The sequence below is a fragment of the Heterodontus francisci genome, chromosome 32 (assembly GCF_036365525.1).
Source record: "Heterodontus francisci isolate sHetFra1 chromosome 32, sHetFra1.hap1, whole genome shotgun sequence".
NCBI classification, from domain to species: Eukaryota; Metazoa; Chordata; class Chondrichthyes; order Heterodontiformes; family Heterodontidae; genus Heterodontus; species Heterodontus francisci.
Genome location: NC_090402.1, coordinates 5,659,668 through 5,683,492, shown reverse-complemented (window position 1 = coordinate 5,683,492; position 23,825 = coordinate 5,659,668). Strand labels below are relative to the sequence as shown.

General features: G+C 49.5%; 1 protein-coding gene across 1 annotated transcript; it reads left to right on the top strand.

The window, feature by feature from the left end:
- Positions 1 to 446: 446 nt before the first annotated feature.
- On the top strand, positions 447 to 22,968 carry LOC137347403 (paired mesoderm homeobox protein 2-like). Its single transcript, XM_068011839.1, has 4 exons — positions 447 to 824; positions 20,042 to 20,226; positions 21,222 to 21,400; positions 21,947 to 22,968. Exons 1-4 carry the CDS (start codon positions 608 to 610, stop codon positions 22,080 to 22,082), a joined length of 717 nt encoding a protein of 238 aa, XP_067867940.1. The 5' UTR covers positions 447 to 607; the 3' UTR covers positions 22,083 to 22,968.
- The last annotated feature ends 857 nt before the right edge of the window (positions 22,969 to 23,825 follow it).

Sequence of the window (23,825 nt, the reverse complement as noted above, 5' to 3'; positions counted from 1 at the left end):
TCCCGGGTATCTGTTATTCTATATATAAACACCCCGAACCCCTCGATTAGATTCCAGTCTGTAACTCACTCCCGGGTATCTGTTATTCTATATATAAACCACCCCGCTCCCGAACCTGAAATCTCAGAAAGGAAAGGCTAATATTTAAATGTTGTTCTGGGTTAGAATGAGTTGGGGACCAGGCGGTGATTCCCTGAAACATTTCATTGGGTCATAACAGAAAAACTTTTCAAAACTTTGTTTTTTCGCAGCTTGTGAATTTTTGTTATTTATTGTTTTGGAGGCTTTGAGTGATGTCAGGATGATGGGAGAGTGTTGCTAGGGGCGGTCTGTATATTTGGGTTAAAGTGGGCGGCTCTGCTGTTTACTCTTTTCTCCAAAAACTTTTTTTTGTGAGTTGTGTAAGAGTCTCGGGGGAGAGAGGGTCAGCTGGGAGGGGAGGAACTGGCAAAAGCTTGAAAGAGTTTCTTCATATGCGTCAGCAGGACTAGACTTGTGTGTTTTAGAGCAGGCAGAAAGTTTGGGGAAAGTTTTCAGTAGTTTTGTGGGGGGTCAGACTGGGAAAGGCTGCAGGGTTTTCTGGAGGGGGAGGGAGTTTGTTAAACTGATGGAGGAGGCAGGCTCTCCGCCACCGGCTGGGCTGGACACGCCAGAGGCTGCCCAGACCAGGAAGACTTTCTCGGTGAGTGACCTGCTGGACCTGGGAGAGGCGGCCGGTATGAACGGAGGGACGGAGCCGGCTGGGGTAGCGAGGGAGGCCGGCAGGAGAGTGAGGGAGCCCGGGCTGAGCGGCAGCGCCGGAGGGGAAGCGACTCGGCAGAACGGTGAGTGATGGAGGGATAGTGAGGAGGGCCCGGCACGGCACAGCCCAGGCTCAGTCTCTGTAACCCGAGCTAAACTCAGGTCCCCTTTAATAATGAAACTAATTTATAGAAATCAGACAGTGAGAAACCAACTCCAGAAAATCCCAATATCCCATCCCTATAGTTCCCGCAATATTAATTACAATAATGTCTATAATTCTACAATAAACGTGCATCTTGCTGTATTAAATCATTGTATGAAATGAGAGATTGTGTTTGGATCTGTGGAAATATCAATTTAATAAAGCAAAGTAACAATATAATGTAGATTATATAAAGATTGAATTCATGTCAGTCCTGTCAATTCATAAATGTCAAATATATTGGAGTGAATTTACAGCTCATCTCTACCGCCCCCCCCCCCCCCCGTCCTACCCCTCTCTACCCCCTGCCCTGCCCCCTCTCTACCACCATCCTTCCCCGTCCCTCTGCCCCCGTCCCTCTGCCCCCGTCCCTCTGCCCCCCCGTCCTGCCCCCTCCCTCTGCCCCCCGTCCTGCCCCCTCCCTCTGCCCCCCGTCCTGCCCCCTCCCTCTGCCCCCCGTCCTGCCCCCTCCCTCTGCCCCCACCTCCTGCCCCCTCCCTCTGCCCCCGTCCTACCCCCTCCCTCTGCCCCCGTCCTGCCCCCTCCCTCTGCCCCCGTCCTGCCCCCCCCATTCTGCCCCCTCCCTCTGCACCCGTCCTGCCCCCCGTCCTGCCCCCTCCCCCTGCCCCCCATCCTCCCCCCTCTCTCCTGCCCCCTGCCTTGCCCCCCCCGTCCCACCCCCCACCCCCCCCCCCCCCCACCCCCCGGGCTGCCACCACTCTCTGCCCCCCCCCCCCCAATCCTGTCCCCTTTTCAAGCTCCCACACAGGATAATTTACATCCGAATTGGGATAAATAATGCAAAATACTGCAGATGCTGGAAATCTGAAATAAAAACAAAGTACTGGGAATACTCAACAGGTCTGGCAGCATCTGGAGAGAGAAACAGAATTGACGTTTGAGGTCTGTGACCTTTCATCAGAACTGGCCATAGAATTGAAACGTTAACTCTGTTTCTCTCTCCACAGATGCTGCCAGACCTGCTGTGTTTTTCCAACATTTTCTGTCTTTAAATCAGGATAAATTAAAAACTGGAATCAGGATCTGAATAAGTTGTGGAATTGGGATCAACACTGGGTTCAGGATATAAAAACTGGGTATCGTGACAAATATGAGGATAAATACTACAAATGGGGTAATCTCAATGGGAACTGGGAGAAATAATAAGTCAGAGAATCAGGATAACAACAGATGGAATCAGGATAAACTCACACCAAGAATTAGGGAAAAGGTTGGGATCAGGATGAAAAAAACGGGTTCACAATAAACAGCGGGAATTGGGATAAACACACCTCAGACCTTAGTGTGTCTCTGCAGGGATTTATTCAATGCTGTTCAATCCATGATTTCCAATGCTCATAATTTAATTTTAAGGAGTGTGCTGTGAAGATTAACTTGTCAGAGTTGGGATAAACAGTTCTTGATCATGGAGTGTCTTTGCTCATATACTCAGGGGGCAGCTTTGTAGACTTTTAAAGTTTTAAAACTGCAAGGATTGTTTCTGAAAGTTCCGAATCATTTATTTCAAAGGTCTTAAAAACTTTGAAACAATTCTAAAACTTTATTTAAATGACTAACTTTCTTAAAAACCTCTCAAGCAAATCTTTTTGCTGCCTTTCATAACAATTAAGTACTTTTGAAGTCTAGTCACTGTTATAATGTAGGAAACGCAACAGCCAATTTGTGCACAGCAAGATCCCACAAACAGCGATGTGATGACCAGATAATCTGTTCTAATGATGTTGGCTGAAGGAGAATTATTGTCCAGGACACTGGGAGATCTCCACTGCTCTTCTTCAGAAAACACAATGGGATCTTTTATGCCCAACTGAGAGAGCAGATGGGACCTCCATTTGAAATCTCAAATGAAAGATGGCATCTCCAACAGTGTGGCACTCCCTCAGTGCTGTACTGGGAGTGTAGGTTTACATTATGTGCTCAGGTCTCTGGCGCAGAGCTACAAACCCCAGACCTGACTCGGTGCGAGTGCTACCCGCCAAACCACAGCTGACACATGAGGCATGTTTTCAGGTTAGTATGGAGAATGGTCTGTGGATAAAACTATAAGCAGGTGTTGTAAGTCTGTACAGGCTCAGCCACTCACATCCCTTCTAGGTGGGTCTCCTCAACACCATTTTTTTAAAGCTAGTTTTTATTGATTCTGTTCTGAACAAATGAGATTACCCAGTGATTCCATCCAAAATTCTGCTGTCTGTATCCTCTCTCACACCAAGTCCCATTCGTCCATCACCCCCTGTGCCCACTGACCTACAACTCACTTTTAAAATTCTCATCCTTGTGTTCAAATCCCTCCATTCCCTCGCGCCTCCCTATCTCTGTAACCTCCTCCAGCCCCACAACCTTCCCTATCTCTGTAACCTCCTCCAGCCCCACAACCCTCCGAGATCTCTGTGCTTCTCCAATTCCAGCCTCCTGAGCATCCCCGATTCCCATCGCTCCACCATTGGCGGCCGTGCCTTCAGCTGCCTGGGGTCATAAGCTCTGGAATTCCCTCCCTAAACCTCTCCCCCTCTCTCTCCACCTTTAAGACGCTCAGTAAAACCAACCTCTTTGACCAAGCTTTCGGTCACCTGACCTAATATCTTCATTGACTCAGTAGCAAATTGTGTTTGATAATGATCCTGTGAAGCACTTTGGGACACTTTATGACATTAAAGGTGCTATACAAATGCAAGTGGTTGTTGAATTGCTTAAAATTATGAAGGGATGGGACAGTCGAGAGAAACAATGTTTCCAGTATTTGAGAGTTCAGAATGGGGAACGTGGATATAAAATAAAATGTAAAAGTTTTTTTATCCATTCATGGGATGTGGGCGTCACTGGCCAGGCCAATATTTATTGCTCATTCCTAATTGCCCTTGAGAAGGTGGTGGTGAGCCGTTTTCTTGAACCACTGCTGTCCATGTGGGGTAGGTATACCCACAGTGCTGTTAGGAAGGGAGTTCCAGGATTTTGACCCAGTGACAGTGAAGGAACGGCGATATAGTTCCAAGTCAGGACGGTGTGCGACTTGGAGGGGAACTTGCAGGTGGTGATGTTCCCATGTATTTGCTGCCCTTGTCCTTCTAGTTGGTAGAGGTCACGGGTTTGGAAGGTGGTGTCGAAGGAGGTGTGGTGAGTTACTGCAGTGCATCTTGTAGATCGTACACACTGCTGTCACTGTGTGTCGGTGATGGAGGGAGTGAATGTTTATGGATGGGGTGCCAATCAAGCAGGCTGCTTGGTGTTGAGCTCCTTGAGTGTTGTTGGCGCTGCACCCATCCAGGCAAATGGAGAGTATTCCATCACACTCCTGTAGATGTAGATGGTGGACAGGCTGTGGGGAGTCAGGAGGTGAGTTACTTGCCACAGGATTCCCAGCCTCTGATCGACTCTTGTAGCCACAGCGTTTATATGGCTGGTCCAGTTCAATTTCTGATCAATAGTAACCCCAAGGATGTTGATAGTGGGAGATTCAGTGATGGGAATGCCATTGAATGTCAAGGGGAGATGGCTAGGAGGATTGATGAGGATAGTGCAGTGGATGTTGTCTCCATGGATTTTAGTAAGGCATTTAACAAGGTCCTACTTGTCAGACTGGTCAGTAAAATAAAAGCCCCGGTACACAGGGGAATGTGGCAGGTTGGATCCAAAATTGGCTCAGTGACAGGAAACAAAAGGTAGTGGTTGACGGATGTTTTTGCGATTGGAAAGCAGTTTCCAGTGGTGTTCCACAGGGCTCAGTGTTGGGTCCCTTGCTGTTTGTGATGTATATTAATGATTTGGACTTAAATATGGGAGGCATGATTGAGAAATTTGCAGATGACACAAAAATTGGCCGTGTAGTTGATGATGAAGAGGATAGCTGTAGACTCCAGAATAATATCAATGGTTTGGTTGAGTGGACGGAAAAGTGGCAAATGGAATTCAATCCAAAGAACTGTGAGGTAATGCATTTGGGGAGGACAAATAAAGCGAGGGAATACACAATAAATGGGAGGATATTGAGAGGGGTAGAAGAAGTGAGAGACCTTGCAGTGCATGTCCACAGGTCCCTGAAGGTGACAGGACAGGTAGATAGACAGGTGAAGAAGGCTTTCCTTTATTGGCCGAAGTATAGAATACAAAAGCAGGGATGTAATGCAGGAACTGTATAAAACACTGGTTAGACCACAGCTGGAGTATTGCGTACAGTTCTGGTCACCACATTACAGAAAGGACATAATTGCTCTGGAGAGAGTACAGAGGAGATTTACAAAAATGTTGCCAGGGCTTGAAAGTTGCAGCTATGAGGAAAGATTGGATTGGCTCGAACAGAGGAGGCTGAGGGGTGACTTAATTGAGGTGTACAAAATTATGAGGGGCCTAGATAGAGTAGACAGGAAGGACCTGTTTCCCCCTAGCGGAGAGGTCAGTTACCAGGGGGCACAGATTTAGGGTGATTGGTCGAAGGATTAGAGGGGACATGAGGGGAAACTTTTTCACCCAGAGGGTGGTGGGTGTCTGGAATTCACTGCCCAGATCAGTGGTGGAGGCAGAAACCCTCAATTCATTTACAAGGTACCTGGACATGCACCTGAGTTGCTGTAACCTGCAAGGCTACGGACCAGGTGCTGGAAGGTGGAATTAGATTGGGTGGTGTAGACGTGATGGGCTGAATGGCCTCTTTCTGTATCGTAACTTTTCTATGCTTGGGCCTAGGACACTACCCTGAGCAGTGATGTCCTGATTGACCTCTAACAACCAGAACCATCTTCCATTGTGCTCAGTATGACTCCAACCGACAGAGAGTTTTCCCCCTGATTCCCATTGACCTCAGTTTTGCTAGGGCTCCTTGATGCCATACTCGGTCAAATGCTGCCTTGTTGTCAAAGGCAGTCGCTCTCACCTCACCTCTTGATTTCAGCTCTTTTGTGCATGTTTGGACCCAGGCTGTAATGAGGTCTGGAACTGAGTGTCCCTGGCGGAACCCAAACTGAGCATCAGTGAGCAGGTTATTGCTGTGATAGTGCTGCTTGACAGCAGTTAATGACCCTGTCCATGACTTTGCTGATGAATGAGAGAAGGCTGATGGGGTGGTAATTGGCCGGATTGGATTTGTCCTGTTTTTATGTGGACAGGACATACCTGGGCAGTTTTCAACATTGCCCAGTAGATGTCTGTGCTGTAGCCGTACTGGAACAGCTTGGTTAGGGTAGTTCTGGAGCACAAGTCGTCAGTACTATTGCCGGGATGTTGTCGGAGCCCAGAGCCTTTGCAGTATCTGGTGTCTTCAGCCATTTCTTCATCAGGTGGAGTGATCAAATTGTCTGAAGACTTACATCTGTGGTGGAGGAGACTTCAGGAGGAGCCGAGATGGACCATCCACTCGGTACATCTAGCTGAAGATGGTCTCTGCGTGTGTGTGTGTCTCGGTCTCTGTGTCTGTCTGTGTGCATGTGTTTCTCTCTCTCTGTCTGTGTGTGTGTGTGTCTCTCTCTCTGTGTCTCTGTGTGTGTGTGTGTCTGTGTCTCTCTCTCACTCTGTCTGTGTGTGTGTGTCTCTGTGCGTCTTGTGTGTGTGTCTGCCTTTCTGTCTGTGAGTCTCTCTGTCTGTGTCTTTCTCTCTGTCTGTCTGTGTGTGTGTCTCTCTCCCTCTCTCTGTCTGTGTGTGTGTCTCCCCCTCTCTGTCTGAGTGTCTCCCCCTGTGTGTCTCTCTCTCTTCCCTTGCCTGTCTGTCTATCTCTCCCTCCTTGTGTCTCCGAATCTCTCTCTGCTTGTTTCTCTCTCCTTGTCTCTCTCTGTCTCTCCCTCCATTCTTTTGTCATCCATGGGGAATGGGAAATTTTGTTGGGAGTAAAAGCTAACAGCATCACTGAGGGACAGCCCTCCTGGCGTTCCGCTGATGTGTGTGGAGGGTAACTGGCATCGAATCAATCCTGCACTGATCGGCCTTGTTCTGTGATCGTGCAGCAAATGAGAAAAAGAGAGGCAAATGAACCTCTTGTCAATCCGGATTGGGCGGGGTGGGGGCAGGGGGAGATTTTCATTTGCATTGAATAACTTCATTGTTTGACTTCAAAAATATTTGCAGCCAGGTGGGAGGGAGGGTTTGTTTCAAAAACAGCAGTCTGGGGAAAAAATATAATTGTGATCCATGAAAACCATCCAGATTAAATTCATCCATGTGGAACGGGCTGTGTTACCAATAATAAAAAACCACAAGACCCCTGCTAGAAAATATTTTTATTATTATTCATTCTCGGGATGTGGTCAGCCTGGCATGATACTAACAGCTTAGTGGGCAGGTACAAAAAATAATTTAAAAGACTATTGGAATGTTGGCCTTTATCTCAAGAGAACTGGAACACAAAGGGGTGGGAGTTATGTTACAGTTTATTTAAAGCTCTGGTCAGACCCCATCTGCAGTAACTGTGTTCAGTTCTGGGCCCCGCACCTCAGGAAGGATATATCAGCCTTGGAGAGGGTGCACCGCAGATTCACCAGAGTGATACTGGGTCTCAAAGGGTTAAATTACGAGGACAGGTTGCACAGACTAGGATTGTATTCCCTCAAGTACAGAAGATTAAGGGATGATCTAATTGACGGGTTTGAGTTGATTAAAGGATTCGATCAGGTTGATAGAGAGAAACTATTTCCTGTGGGGGGGGGGGGGCGGGGTGGGGCGGAAGAGTCCAGAACAAGGGGGCAGAAATTTAAAATTCGAGCCAGGGCCGTTCAGGGGTGATGTCAGGAAGCACTTCTTCACACAGAGGGGAGTGGAAATCTGGAACTCTCTCCCCCAAAAAACTGTTGATATTGGGGGTCAATTAGAAATTTCAAAACTGAGATTGACTCAGTCTGGGCCTGTACGTGACTCTAGTCTAACACCAATGCGGCTGACTCTTAACTGCCCTCAGAAGTGTCTGAGCAACTCACTCAGTTCAGGCAATTAAGGATGGGCAATAAATGCCTTTGGAACAGGAGGAGGCCATTCAGCCCCTCAAGCCTGCTCCACCAGTAAATTAGAACAATTTGTATCTTAACTCTATCAACCCCTCTTGGTTGCATAACCCTTAATACCCCTACTCCCAAAATCCCAGTGCAGCACTGAGGCAGCGCCGCACTGTCCGAGGGTCAGGGCCAAGGCAGCGCCGCACTGTCCGAGGGTCAGGGCCGAGGCAGCGCCGCACTGTCCGAGTGTCAGGGCCGCACTGTCCGAGGGTCAGGGCCGAGGCAGCGCCGCGCTGTCCGAGTGTCAGGGCCGCGCTGTCCGAGGGTCAGCGCCGCACTGTCCGAGGGTCAGGGCCGAGGCAGCGCCGCACTGTCCGAGGGTCAGGGCCGAGGCAGCGCCGCACTGTCCGAGGGTCAGGGCCGCACTGTCCGAGGGTCAGGGCCGAGGCAGCGCCGCGCTGTCCGAGTGTCAGGGCCGCGCTGTCCGAGGGTCAGGGCCGAGGCAGCGCCGCGCTGTCCGAGGGTCAGGGCCGAGGCAGCGCCGCACTGTCCGAGGGTCAGGGCCGAGGCAGCGCCGCACTGTCAGAGGGTCAGCGCCGCACTGTCCAAGGGTCAGGGCCGCACTGTCCGAGGGTCAGGGCCGAGGCAGCGCCGCACTGTCCGAGTGTCAGGGCCGCACTGTCCGAGGGTCAGGGCCGAGGCAGCGCCGCACTGTCCGAGTGTCAGCGCCGCACTGTCCGAGGGTCAGGACCGCAGGTCAGCGCCGAGGCAGCGCCGCACTGTCCAAGGGTCAGGGCCGCACTGTCCGAGGGTCAGGGCCGAGGCAGCGCCGCACTGTCCGAGGGTCAGCGCCGCGGCAGCGCCGCACTGTCCGAGTGTCAGGGCCGCACTGTCCGAGGGTCAGCGCCGAGGCAGCGCCGCGCTGTCCGAGTGTCAGGGCCGCACTGTCCGAGTGTCAGGGCCGAGGCAGCGCCGCACTGTCCGAGTGTCAGGGCCGCACTGTCCGAGTGTCAGGGCCGAGGCAGCGCCGCACTGTCCGAGTGTCAGGGCCGCACTGTCCGAGGGTCAGCGCCGAGGCAGCGCCGCGCTGTCCGAGTGTCAGGGCCGCACTGTCCGAGTGTCAGGGCCGAGGCAGCGCCGCACTGTCCGAGTGTCAGGGCCGCACTGTCCGAGTGTCAGGGCCGAGGCAGCGCCGCACTGTCCGAGTGTCAGGGCCGCACTGTCCGAGTGTCAGGGCCGCACTGTCCGAGTGTCAGCGCCGAGGCAGCGCCGCACTGTCCGAGGGTCAGCGCCGAGGCAGCGCCGCACTGTCCGAGTGTCAGGGCTGCACTGTCCGAGGGTCAGGGCCGCACTCTCCGAGGGTCAGGGCCGCACTGTTGGAGCTGCTGTCTTTCAGACTGGACATGAAACTAAGGTCCCGTCTTCCTTCTCAAGTGGATAATGTAGATCCCACAGCGACCAGACAAAGAGCAGGGGAGTTCTCCCCAGTGTCCTGGACAGTATTTATCCTTCAATCATATTAAAGCAGATGATCTGGTCATTATCTCAATGCAGTTTGTGGGATCTTGCTGTGCACAAATTGGCTGCTGTGATACCTACATTACAACAGTGACTAAACTTCAAAAAGTACTTCAGTGACTAAAATGTTTTAGGACTCCCTGAGAATGTGAAAGGCGCTACAGAAATGCAGTCTTTTAATCTGTAATGACACTATTATTATTACTATGGTTGAAAAACTGGAGGAAAGTTGCAGGACAGGAAATCACTCCATAGCCTCCCTCCTCCCTATTTCTGTAACATCCTGAAGCCCCTCAGAGATATCTGCACTCCTCCAATTCTGGCCCCTTACGAATCCCTAATATCCGTCTCCCCACCATTGACGACCTTGGCCCTAAGCTCTGGAATTCCCTCCCTCAGTGTCTCTGCCTGGTCTCCTTCTCACCTCCTTTATGAAGCTCCTTGAAATCTGCTTCATTGACCACACCTTTGGTCAAATATTTCCGTATGCGGCTCAGTGACGAAGTGGCAGAGAGAAAGAGAATGACACAATCTCCAGGGATGTCCTGAAGGCAATTGGCAGGCGTGTAATCCGTACCCCAGGGAGAGGAGGGGACCCGTACCCCAGCGAGAGTCGGCGCCTTCGGGGAGAGGAGGAGAATCCGTACCCCAGCGAGAGTCGGCGCCTTCGGGAGAGGAGGAGAATCCGTACCCCAGCGAGAGTGGGCGCCTTCGGGAGAGGAGGAGAATCCGTACCCCAGCGAGAGTCGGCGCCTTCGGGGAGAGGAGGGGAATCGTACCCCAGCGAGAGTCGGCGCCTTCGGGGAGAGGAGGGGAATCGTACCCCAGCGAGAGTCGGCGCCTTCGGGGAGAGGAGGGGACCCGTACCCCAGCGAGAGTCGGCGCCTTCGGGGAGAGGAGGGGACCCGTACCCCAGCGAGAGTCGGCACTGTCGGGGAGAGTGAATAATTTATAATGCTCATCAATTGGCGGAATTGAAGAAAATGTTTCGACCTCAAAACAAAAATCTGCAAATCACCTTGTTGGTCACATAAATGACCGATTATGTTTTTTTAAACAAATTGTGCAGAATGGCAGAGATTCCCGTCCAACCTTCCAGAGGAGGTCTCTGTTTGTATGAGTTGGTTTGGAGGCTCCTGGCTGTTTGAGAAACTTTGGGAGGAGGTGTCACAGCAGCCAGAAAGCTGCGGCTTAGGCAGACGCCAGCCCTGAGACTCAACCATATGCTTGAGAGGCCTCACACGTTCCTGCTGACTCGATTCACACGCAGACTATGGCAGCACATGTTCGCTTGGCTCCTGGCTTCATCCCTGTCTCAGCCGGGCTGTGTGGGAGGAGGTTGAATTTATTTTTATTGTTAACCCTCGCACACCTCAGCAGACTGGTGTGTGTGTGTGTTTTCCCCTATCCCCCGCTCCTCCCACCACCCCCATCCCCCGCTCCTCCCACCAGACCCCATCCGGAGTAACTGTGTTCAGTTCAGAGTCTGTGCAACCTGTCCTCGGAATTCAACCCTTTTAGCCCTGGTATCGTTCTGGTGAATCTCTCCAAAGCCAATAACTCCTTCCTGAGGGGTCTGTCCGGAACGGAACACAGTTACTCCCGATGGGGTCTGACCGGAACTGAACACAGTTACTCCCGATGGGGTCTGACCGGAACTGAACACAGTTACTCCGGATGGGGTCTGACCAGAACGGAACACAGTTACTCCCGATGGGGTCTGACCGGAACGGAACACAGTTACTCCCGATGGGGTCTGAACGGAACGGAACACAGTTACTCCAGATGGGGTCTGAACGGAACACAGTTACTCCCGATGGGGTCTGACCAGAACGGAACACAGTTACTCCCAATGGGGTCTGACCAGAACTGAACACAGTTACTCCGGATGGGGTCAGACCAGAACTGAACGCAGTTACTCCGGATGGTGTCTGACCGGAACTGAACACAGTTACTCCGGATGGGGTCAGACCGGAACTGAACACAGTTACTCCCGATGGGGTCTGACCGGAACTGAACACAGTTACTCCGGATGGGGTCTGACCGGAACTGAACACAGTTACTCCCGATGGGGTCTGACCGGAACTGAACACAGTTACTCCGGATGGGGTCTGACCGGAACTGAACACAGTTACTCCGGATGGGGTCTGACCGGAACGGAACACAGTTACTCCGGATGGGGTCTGACCGGAACGGAACACATTTACTCCGGATGGGGTCTGACCGGAACGGAACACATTTACTCCGGATGGGGTCTGACCGGAACGGAACACATTTACTCCGGATGGGGTCTGACCGGAACGGAACACAGTTACTCCCGATGGGGTCTGACCGGAACGGAACACATTTACTCCCGATGGGGTCTGACCGGAACGGAACACAGTTACTCCGGATGGGGTCTGACCGGAGCGGAACACAGTTACTCCGGATGGGGTCTGACCGGAGCGGAACACAGTTACTCCGGATGGGGTCTGACCGGAGCGGAACACAGTTACTCCGGATGAGTCTGACCGGAACGGAACACAGTTACTCCCGATGGGGTCTGACCGGAACGGAACACAGTTACTCCGGATGGGGTCTGACCGGAACGGAACACAGTTACTCCGGATGGGGTCTGACCGGAACGGAACACAGTTACTCCGGATGGGGTCTGACCGGAACGGAACACAGTTACTCCGGATGGGGTCTGACCGGAACTGAACACAGTTACTCCGGATGGGGTCTGACCGGAACGGAACGCAGTTACTCCGGATGGGGTCTGACCGGAACGGAACGCAGTTACTCCCGATGGGGTCTGACCGGAACGGAACGCAGTTACTCCCGATGGGGTCTGACCGGAACTGAACGCAGTTACTCCCGATGGGGTCTGACCGGAACGGAACGCAGTTACTCCGGATGGGGTCTGACCGGAACGGAACGCAGTTACTCCCGATGGGGTCTGACCGGAACGGAACGCAGTTACTCCCGATGGGGTCTGACCGGAACTGAACGCAGTTACTCCCGATGGGGTCTGACCGGAACAGAACGCAGTTACTCCCGATGGGGTCTGACCGGAACAGAACATAGTTACTCCCGATGGGGTCTGACCGGAACTGAACACAGTTACTCCCGATGGGGTCTGACCGGAACGGAACACAGTTACTCCCGATGGGGTCTGACAGGAACTGAACACAGTTACTCCCGAAGGGGTCTGACAGGAACTGAACACAGTTACTCCCGAAGGGGTCTGACCGGAACTGAACACAGTTACTCCGGACGGGGTCTGACCGGAACTGAACACAGTTACTCCGGACGGGGTCTGACCGGAACTGAACACAGTTACTCCCGAAGGGGTCTGACCGGAACGGAACACAGTTACTCCCGATGGGGTCTGACCGGAACGGAACACAGTTACTCCCGATGGGGTCTGACCAGAACGGAACACAGTTACTCCCGATGGGGTCTGACCAGAACGGAACACAGTTACTCCCGATGGGGTCTGACCAGAACGGAACACAGTTACTCCCGATGGGGTCTGTCCAGAACGGAACACAGTTACTCCCGATGGGGTCTGTCCAGAACGGAACACAGTTACTCCCGATGGGGTTTGACCAGAACGGAACACAGTTACTCCCAATGGGCTCTGACCAGAACTGAACGCAGTTACTCCGGATGGTGTCTGACCAGAACGGAACACAGTTACTCCCGATGGGGTCTGACCAGAACGGAACACAGTTACTCCCGATGGGGTCTGACCAGAACGGAACACAGTTACTCCAGACGGGGTCTGACCAGAACTGAACACAGTTACTCCGGATGGAGTCTGACCGGAACGGAACACAGTTACTCCAGACGGGGTCTGACCGGAACTGAACACAGTTACTCCAGACGGGGTCTGACCGGAACGGAACACAGTTACTCCCGATGGGGTCTGAGCAAAGCTTTAAATAAACTATAACATAACTTCCACCCCATTATATTTCAGCCCTCTTGAGATAAAAAGGCCAACATTCTAAAACTCTTTTTAATTACTTTTTTTTCTACCAGTTCAATCATTTTTAGTGATTTTTGAACATGAGCTCCTAAATCTCTGTTCCTCCAGCTCCTAGCTTCCCCGCATTGAGAAACTAGTCTGATCGATCTTTCTTGGGTCTGAAGTGGATGGTCTACGTCGAACTCCAGCTGCAACAGTTTTTGCCCACTCAGTTATCCATCCATTATTTACTGTGCCACATAGCTTGGTGTCATCAGCAAACTTGGAGATATGGCTCTATCTATCATTTCATCTGAATCATTGTTAAGTATAATGAAAAGCTGAGGTCCCGGAATCGAGCCCTGGAGGACAGCACTGGTCACATCCTGCCAATTGGAGCACAACTCATTATCCCTACTCTCTGTCTCCTCGCTATTGACCAGTTGCTAATCCAAGTCCAATAAGTTGCTTCCAATTATATGCTCCCTCATTTTTGTTAAAAGTCTCTTGTGTGGAACCTTGTCGAATGCCTTCTGGAAGTCCATATAAAAACATCCATAGACATTCCCTTATCTACCACAGTAGTGACCTCCTCAAAAAATTCAACTAGGTTTGTTAGACATGACCTACCCTTTACAAATCCATGCTGGTTCTCTCTGATGTTTCGTCTCCTTATTTAAGGAAGGATGTAAATGCATTTGAGATGGTTCAGAGAAGGTTTTGATATCTGGATTGAGAGGGTTGTCTTATGAGGAAAGATTGGACAGACTGGGCTTGTTTTCACTGGAGTTTAGAAGAGTGAGGGGAGACTTGATTTGAAGTTTATAAGATCCTGAACAGTCTTGACAAGGTGGGTGTGGAAAGGATGTTTCCTCTTGTGGGTGAGTCCAGTACTAGGGGGCATTGATTTAAAATTAGGGGGCACCTTTTTAGGATAGAGATGAGGAGAAATTTTTTCTGAGGGTTGTACGACTTTGGAACTCCCTGCCTCAGAAGGTGGTGGAGGCGGGGTCATTGAATATTTTTAAGGTGGGGGTAGATAGATTCTTGTTAGGCAAGGGAATCAAAGATTATCAGGGGGTAGGTAGATGGGAGTGGAATTCGAGTCAGAAACAGATCAGCCATGATCTTATTGCATGGCAGAGCAGGCTCGAGGGGCAGAATGGCCTACATCTGCTCCTAATTCATATATTCGTATGTTTGTCCAAGCACTCAAGTCACTTTGTTTCTAATAACCTGTTCCAGTAACTTCCCCACCACTGATGTTAGAATAATAGGCTTGGAACTTCCTAGTTTACCTGCCCTACCCTTAAATGGTGGAATGGAAATCACGGTTCCCTTTAAAACGTAATTATCTGTGCCACCAGCTTGTTTCGGTGCACAAGCCCCTTAATTTTTTTTTTGCATATCTGTGCATGCGCGGAGGTGGCCTGTGTGGTATCGTCAGGCAGCTATGCAATCACACACCCAGACAGCTTAGCAGGAACATTGACATTGAGGCAGTAGTGTAGTGGTAATGTCAATAGACTAGTAATCCAGAGCACTGACTAATGCTCTGGGGACATGGGTTCGAATCCCACCACACCAGGTGGTGAAATTTGAATTCAATCAATAAATCTGGAATTAAAAGCTGGTCTAATGGTGACCATGAAACCATTGTCGATTGTTGTAAAAACCAATCTGGTTTACCGATGTCCTTTAGGGAAGGAAATCTGCTGTCCTTACCTGGTCTGGCCTACATGTGACTCCAGACCCAAAGCAATATGGTTGACTCTTAAATGCCCTCTGAAATGGCCTAGCAAGCCACTCAGTTCCAGGCCAATTTGGGATGGGCAATAAATGCTGGCCTGGCCAGTGATGCCCACATCCCACGAATGAATTTTAAAAAAGTTGCAATACAGTTGCCAACTCTCCAGGAATTAAAGATTAATTTCCTGGACATTGCTTCCAGCAACCCTGGAGAAAAATTACTCTGGGATGTTAACAAAAAAATCTTTGATTCCTTTTATTTATTAGTTATTAAAATATTGGAGATTGAAGGTGGGGGGGGGGGTAAAAGGCTGTTTAACTGACAGTCAAGAATCATCCAATCGGTTAACAGTCTGTTTGCTTTCTGATTGGCTGGGGAACTCGGGGCACCTTGATGGACATGTCAGGCGACCAATGGCAGGATGGTGGGCGTGCGGGGTAGTTGGCAGCAGGAGGTCATGTGACAATACCTTGATGGATATGTTGGCAAAACCATCACATCTGAATAATCAACTGGACATCATCAAAAGGATGGGAATATCCATTAAGTTCAACTTCTCCCATCCTGGTAGTGATGTGATATGGCAATACCCGTGTCAGCCATGACTCAGCGGGTAGCACCTCTGCCTCCGAGTCAGAAGGTTGTGGGTTCATGACCCATTCCAGGACAAATTAAGGAGTAGAACTTCAAAGATAATAATCTCTGGATTATTACCTGAGTTACATGCAAATTGGCATGGGGCAAATAAGGTTAGAGAAATTAATGCTTGGCTCAAAGACTGGTGTGGTAAGAAGTGGGTTCCGGTTCGTGGGGCACTGGCACCAGTACTGGGGAAAGTGGTGGCTGTACCGTTGGGATGGTTTACACCTGAACCGTGCTGGGGCCAGTGTTCGAGCGAACCGCATAACTAGGGAAGTAGAGAGGGTTTTAAACTGAATAATGGGGGAAAGGGATCAAATTTGGGAAGATATGGTAAATCAAGGAGTAGAGACAAGGCAAAAAAGAAAGGTATTAATATGGGAAATGATAAAAAGACTGTGACAGGAAGGGACAGAGCGTACAAATCTAAGAGTAAATCAACAGATAAGGCTAGAGGTTACAAAAATGATAAAAGGACAAAACTAAAGACTCTGTATCTGAATGCACGTAGCATTCAAAACAAAACAGATGAACTGAGAGTGAAAATAGAAATAAATAAGTATGATCTGATGGCCATTAAAGAGACATTGTTGCAGGACGACATAGATTGGGACCTGAATATTGAAGGGTGCATGACATTTAAGAAGGACAGGAAGCTAGGAAAAGGTAGAGGAGTAGCTCTGTTAATTAATGATGGTATTAGCACAATAGAGAGAGGTTCAGGAGACCAGGATGTAGAAGCAGTTTGGAAAGAGATAAGAAATTATAAAGGCAAGAAGTCACTTGTGGGAGTGGTGTACAGGCCACCTAACATTAACCACACTGTAGGACAGGTTATAAAGGAAGAAATAATGGCAGCTTGTCAGAAAGGTGCAGTGATAATTATGGAGGATTTTAACCTACATATAGACTGGAAAAATCAGATGGGCAGAGATAGCCTAGATGAACAGTACATACCAGACCTGCTGAGTATTTCCAGCATTTCTTGTTTTTATTTGAGGAGTACATGGAATGTTTTCAGGATAATTTCTTGGAACAATACATTCTGGAGCCAACCAGACAGAAGGCTATACGAGATCTGGTATTGTGCAATGAGATAGGATTAATTAATGACCTCATAGTTAAGGCACCCCGAGGTAGCAGCGATCATAATATGATTGAATTTTACATTCAGTTTGAGGGAGAGAAGAGTGGGTCCAAGACTAGTATTTTAAACGTCATCAGGACAATTATGAGGGCATTAAAGCAGAGCTAGTTAAAATGAACTGGCAAATCAAGTGAAGGGATAGGCCAATAGAGATGCAGTGTCAGACATTTAAGGGGATATTTCAGAATACACAGAATAGATACATTTCAACGAGAAAGAAAAATCCCAAGGGTGGGACCCGCCATCTGTGGTTAACGAAAACAGTTAAAGATAGCATCAAACTTAAAGAAAAAGCCTATAATTGCACAACGATGGGAGACCGGTTAGAAGATTGGACAGAATATAAAAACCAGCAAAGATTGACTAAAAGATTGATAAGGAAGGTAAAATAAGAGTATGAGAGAAAGCTAGCTAGAAATATAAAGACAGATAGTAAGAGTTTCGATAGATATTTAAAAAAGAAAAGTTAACAAAGTGAGTGTTGGTCCTATAGAAAGTGAGTCTGGGGAATTAATACTAGATAATAAGGAGATGGCAGATGAATTGAACAGGTATTTTGCATTGGTCTTCACTGTTGAGGATACAAGTAATATCCCAGAATTAGCTGTAAGTCAGGAAATGGAAGGGAGGGAGGAATACAAGAAAATTACAATCACCAGGGAAGTGGTGAACAAATTGTTGGAGCTGTGGGCTGACAAGTCCCTGGGTCCTGATGGACTTCATCCTAGGGTGTTAAAAGAAGTGGCTAATGAAATAGTTGATGCGCTAGTTTTAATTTTCCAAAATTCCCAAGATTTGGGGAAGGTTCCGTTAGATTGGAAAATAGCGACTGTACCTCCTTTATTCACAAAGCGAGGGAGACAGAAAGCAGGAAACTACAGGCCAGTTAGTTTAACATCTGTCTTATGGAAAATGTTAGCAGCTATTATTAAAGATGTTATAGCCGGGCACTTCGAAAAATTCAAGGTAATCAGGCAGAGTCAACATGGTTTTGTGAATGGTTAAACATTATTTCCCAATTTATTGGAGTTCTTTGAGGGAGTTACATGTGCTGTGCATAAAGGGGAACCGGTGAATGTATTGCACTTAGATTTCCAGAAGGCATTTGATAAGGTGCCACATCAAAGGTTATTGCAGAAAATAAAAGCTCATGGTGTTGTGGGTAACATATCGGCATGGATAGAAGATTGGTTAGTTAACAGGAAACAGAGAGTAGGTATAAATGGGTCATTTTCTGCATGGCAAGATGTAACGAGTGGTGTGTCACAGGGATCAGTGCTGGGGCCTCAACTTTTTACAATTTATATAAATGACTTAGATGAAGGGACTGAATGTATTGTTGCTAAATTTGCTGATGACACAAAGATAGGTAGGAAAGTAACTTGTGAAGAGGACATAAGGGGGCTACAAAGGGATACAGATAGGTTAAGTGAGTGGGCAAAGATCTGACAAATGGAGTATAATGTGGGAAAGTGAGAAATTGTCCATTTTGGTAGGAAGAATAAAAAATCATATTATCTAAATGGTGAGAGATTGCAGAGCTCAGATGCAGAGGGATCTGGGTGCCCTAGTGTATGAATCACAAAAGATTAGTATGCAGGTACAGCACGTAATTAGGAAAGCTAATAGAATGTTATTGTTTATCGCAAGGGAATTGAATACAAAAGTAGGGAGGTTATGCTTCAGCTATACAGGGCATTGGTGAGACCACATCTGGAGTACTGTGTACAGTACTGGTCTCCTTATTTAAGGAAGGATGTAAACTCGGAGGCAGTACAGAGAAGATTTACTAGACTAATACCTGGAATGGGCGGGCTGTCTTACGAGGAAGGATTGGACAGGCTAGGCTTGTATCCACTGGAATTTAGAAGAGTAAGAGGCGACTTGATTGAAACATATATGATTCTGAGGGGTCTTGACAGGGTGGATGTGGAAAGGATGTTTACCCATGTGGGAGAATCTAGAACTAGGGGGTCACTGTTTAAAAATAAGGGGTCGCCCATTTAAGACAGAGATGAGGAGAATTTTTTTCTCTGAGGGTTGTGAGTCTTTGGAATTCTCTTCCTCAAAAGGCAGTGGAAGCAGAGTCTTTGAACATTTTTAAGGCAGAGGTAGATAGATTCTTGATAAGCAAGGGGGTGAAAGGTTATCAGGAAGAGGTGGAAATGTGGAGTAATCAGTTCAGCCATGAACTTATGGAATGGCGGAGCAGGCTCGAAGGGCCGAGTGGCCTACTCCTGCTCTTAATTCATATGTTCATAAAATCAAATCTGACACTCCAGTGCAGTACTGAGGGAGCGCTGCACTGTCAGAGGGTCAGTACTGAGGGAGTGCTGCACTGTCGGAGGGTCAGTACTGAGGGAGCGCTGCACTGTCGGAGGGTCAGTACTGAGGGAGCGCTGCACTGTCAGAGGGTCAGTACTGAGGGAGTGCTGCACTGTCAGAGGGTCAGTACTGAGGGAGCGCCGCACTGTCGGAGGGTCAGTACTGAGGGAGCGCCGCACTGTCGGAGGGTCAGTACTGAGGGAGTGCTGCACTGTCGGAGGGTCAGTACTGGATTTTGTTCTCACGTCTCTTTGGCAAAGGGAATCGTGAACAAATTAGTCGGGCTGAAATGAAAACTGCACTGTCTGATTGGATAATCCAGGCCCTATTCCAGTGAGCTCCTGTTGGAAAGTGTATCCCAGCTAATAGAACAAGGCAGCCAAAGATATTTTAATTAGAAAACAAGGCAGAAAGTGCGGTGAGTTAATTGGTTGGCAGATCACTCAATATTTAATTGAAAACATTTTGGCTTATGAAATATTTCACTTAAATTAAAAACTGACAAGGAAGGAACCCTCCAGGAAAGAGAGAGAGAGAGAGACAGGGGAGTGGGGGAGAGAGAGAGAAAGAGATGGGGGTATGGGTCCCACACACACCGACTCTCACTGGGGTACGGGTCCCGCACACACCGACTCTCACTGGGGTACGGGGTCCCGCACACACCGACTCTCACTGGGGTACGGGTCCCGCACACACCGACTCTCACTGGGGTACGGGTCCCACACACACCGACTCTCACTGGGGTACGGGTCCCGCATCATTACTGTTTTTCTGTCATTGCACATTAGAGTTTTGAGATCTGTCTAACTCCCCTCCCTCTCCCCTTCTGCAGCTGTGAGACACAGTCTCAATGCAAACCTTCAGAAACAGAGGAAGAAGCAGAGGAGAAATCGGACCACGTTTAACAGTTTGCAGCTGCAGGCCCTGGAGAGGGTTTTTGAGAGGACGCATTATCCAGACGCATTTGTCCGGGAAGAGGTGGCCAGGAGGGTCAATCTGAGTGAGGCCAGAGTACAGGTCAGGACAAATCACTGCGATACGGGGAATGAACGGCATGCAAACACACAGAGTATTTGATGGGATACCACCGATGTTGACACTCCACAAGCCTCCTCCCACTCTCATTACCACTCCCACCCTCTGTATCCCAATCTTCCCTTTTCCCCTGTGTACATATCAAGCACCCCCTTAAATACATCAATGCACATCGACACTATGCGACCTCAGATTCTGCTCTGCATGAAGAAATTCCTTATTTGATCTGTAAATCGCACCAAGTGGTTTGTGCTTCTCAAACTCAAACCCATTCCCTTCGCCTTCCCCAGTGTCGGCAGGTCACTGATCAGATGTTAGCTGGGCAGAGAGAGAGAGAGAGACGGGAATACTGTCTGCCCAATCCACAGGATATCAAAGGAGCTCATGGATCAATCCGAGGAGTGCTGGTAGAGAAACTGGGAGGTTTCATCAGAGGCAAATCATATTGATGCATTAAAGGAGAGGCTAGATAAACACTAGTGGGAGAAAGGAATAGATGGACCTCCACAATATCTGCACTTCTCTAATTCTGGCCTCCTGCAATTCCCTGATTCCCATCGCTCCACCACTGGCAGCCGTGCCTTCAGCTGCTGAGGCCCTGAGCTCCAGAATTCCTTCCTAAACCTCTCCACCTCTCTCTCTTCCTTTAAGATGTTCTTTAAAACCTCCCTCTTTGACCATGCTTTTGGTCACTTGCCCTAATTTGTGTGACTCGGTGTCAAATTTTGTGCCATAGCGCTCCTGTGAAGCACCTTAAGATGTTTTACCATATTAAAGGCACTATATAAATGCAAGTTGTTGTTTGATATGTTGACAGGGTGAGTTGAAGAGAGATGGGAGGACACACGTGGAGCATAAAACCCAGCACAGAGCAGATGGGCAGAATGGCCTGTTTGTGCTGTAAATACTGTGTAATTCTAAGCACTGTTATTGGGTAACAGAAGGCAAATACATCTCTCTCTCTCTCTCTCTCTCAGGTCTGGTTTCAGAATCGGAGGGCTAAGTTTCGCAGGAATGAACGAGCCATTTTCACTGGAAGAACAGTGTCGCTGCTCAAATCCTACAGCTCGGAAACAGCCGTTGAACAGCCTGTAGCTGCCAGACACACCCCGCTGAATGCAGAATACCACCCATGGTCCACAAACTCCTCCTACAGGTACAGTCAGCCCATAAGGGGAAATCCTTAATGCAAAAGGACAAAGACAAAATTTAAATATCCCCACCCATTGCATTCAATTTCTCTCTAAAATAATTTTAATAAAATCTGATTTGACAACTTGAATCATCATCCCGGTAAACCAGAGTTGACCGACAGAGGCACAAAAGAAAGTGGCTAATTCGCTCACCTCCGAGGCTGAAGGCTGCATTATCAGAGGTTCCATCTTTCGGATGAAATGTTAAACTGAGGCACCATCTTTACTCTGTATCTAACCCCATGCTGTACCTGTCCTGGGAGAGTTTGATGGGACAGTGTAGAGGGAGCTTTACTCTGTATCTAACTTGTACCCCATTGAGAATTTGGGGTACTGTAGTTCAGTACAGACTAGGGATGGATCTGGGACCTTCTGGCCTCCCAGTATCACACATCGGGGGTGGGTGGTGGGGTGTTGTGGGGGAGCCTGGCATTTACTGCAAAGCACTTTTCTTAAATGACTGCCATTATATTTATATAAAGGATCTTCTGTGATTTGTGTTTTGACAGCCCAGTTCCTTCCTACAGCTCGACTGGATCGAGCCCGAGCAGCTCTGGGATGACAATGGCGAACAGCATCGCCAGTCTACGACTCAAGGCCAAGGAATTCAGCCTCCAGCGGAGCCACGCGCCTCCCATAGACTGACCCAGGATTGGCCTGGGACAAAGCCGAGTACTCGGGACAATCTGACCCAGGACAAGGTACATAGGGATCACTGAAACAGTCCAAATCCTGGAACCAGCTTGACTTACTAATGACTCTGGTCACTCCTTTCAGGACTCGTGCATCTCGCTATATCTCCTTGGATACTGTGGCGGTTGTCACGACGACCACCTCAGTGGGTGCAGTGAGCTGTGATGTGATTCTGATCCTTGATGGTGACGGAATGATTGCAAATGTCACTTTCAATGTTCACCAGAGCACACGTCTTTAGTAAAGACTGTGTTGATTCATCGCTGGACCCTTGTTCAGCAGCCTCCCAGCCCCTCCCCCAACTCCACCCCTCTTTCCCCAACCCTCCCCCCCGGACCATAATCTGGTCCCGCCCCACATTAATTTTGAACCTGGAGAGGCAGAGGAGAGGGACATTCACCCACAAGTGTGACCCCTAATGCACTAAGCAAAAAAAGGATGTTGACGCTGGGGTACGGGTCCCACACGCACCGACTCTCACTGGGCTACGGGTCCCACACGCACCGACTCTCACTGGGCTACGGGTCCCACACGCACCGACTCTCACTGGGCTACGGGTCCCACACGCACCGACTCTCACTGGGCTACGGGTCCCACACGCACCGACTCTCACTGGGCTACGGGTCCCACACGCACCGACTCTCACTGGGCTACGGGTCCCACACGCACCGACTCTCACTGGGCTACGGGTCCCACACGCACCGACTCTCACTGGGCTACGGGTCCCACACGCACCGACTCTCACTGGGCTACGGGTCCCACACGCACCGACTCTCACTGGGCTACGGGTCCCACACGCACCGACTCTCACTGGGCTACGGGTCCCACACGCACCGACTCTCACTGGGCTACGGGTCCCACACGCACCGACTCTCACTGGGCTACGGGTCCCACACGCACCGACTCTCACTGGGCTACGGGTCCCACACGCACCGACTCTCACTGGGCTACGGGTCCCACACGCACCGACTCTCACTGGGCTACGGGTCCCACACGCACCGACTCTCACTGGGCTACGGGTCCCACACGCACCGACTCTCACTGGGCTACGGGTCCCACACGCACCGACTCTCACTGGGCTACGGGTCCCACACGCACCGACTCTCACTGGGCTACGGGTCCCACACGCACCGACTCTCACTGGGCTACGGGTCCCACACGCACCGACTCTCACTGGGCTACGGGTCCCACACGCACCGACTCTCACTGGGCTACGGGTCCCACACGCACCGACTCTCACTGGGGTACGGGTCCCACACGCACCGACTCTCACTGGGGTACGGGTCCCACACGCACCGACTCTCACTGGGGTACGGGTCCCACACGCACCGACTCTCACTGGGGTACGGGTCCCACACGCACCGACTCTCACAGACCTCAGAATAGAGACATTCACCCCATCTGCCCAGCCTAGATTTAAACCATGATCCCACTGGTTGTGTCAGGGCCCAAACTATTCCTGAATAAAAATACTCTGTTAGGTTCTGAAAGGAATTGGAACGGAGGTTGCAGGAAAGCTGACACTAATACAAAGCATTATGTCACAATGAGTTTCTGCACGCGAGTTTTAATTGTACAAGAAAAATATTAAATAAATAGAATCAAAATAATGTATTGTAAACCAGTGACAGGGCTCCGACAATCACCTCCTCCTATCACTGACTGCTAACTGTCTATCTGTAATTTTATCCTGTT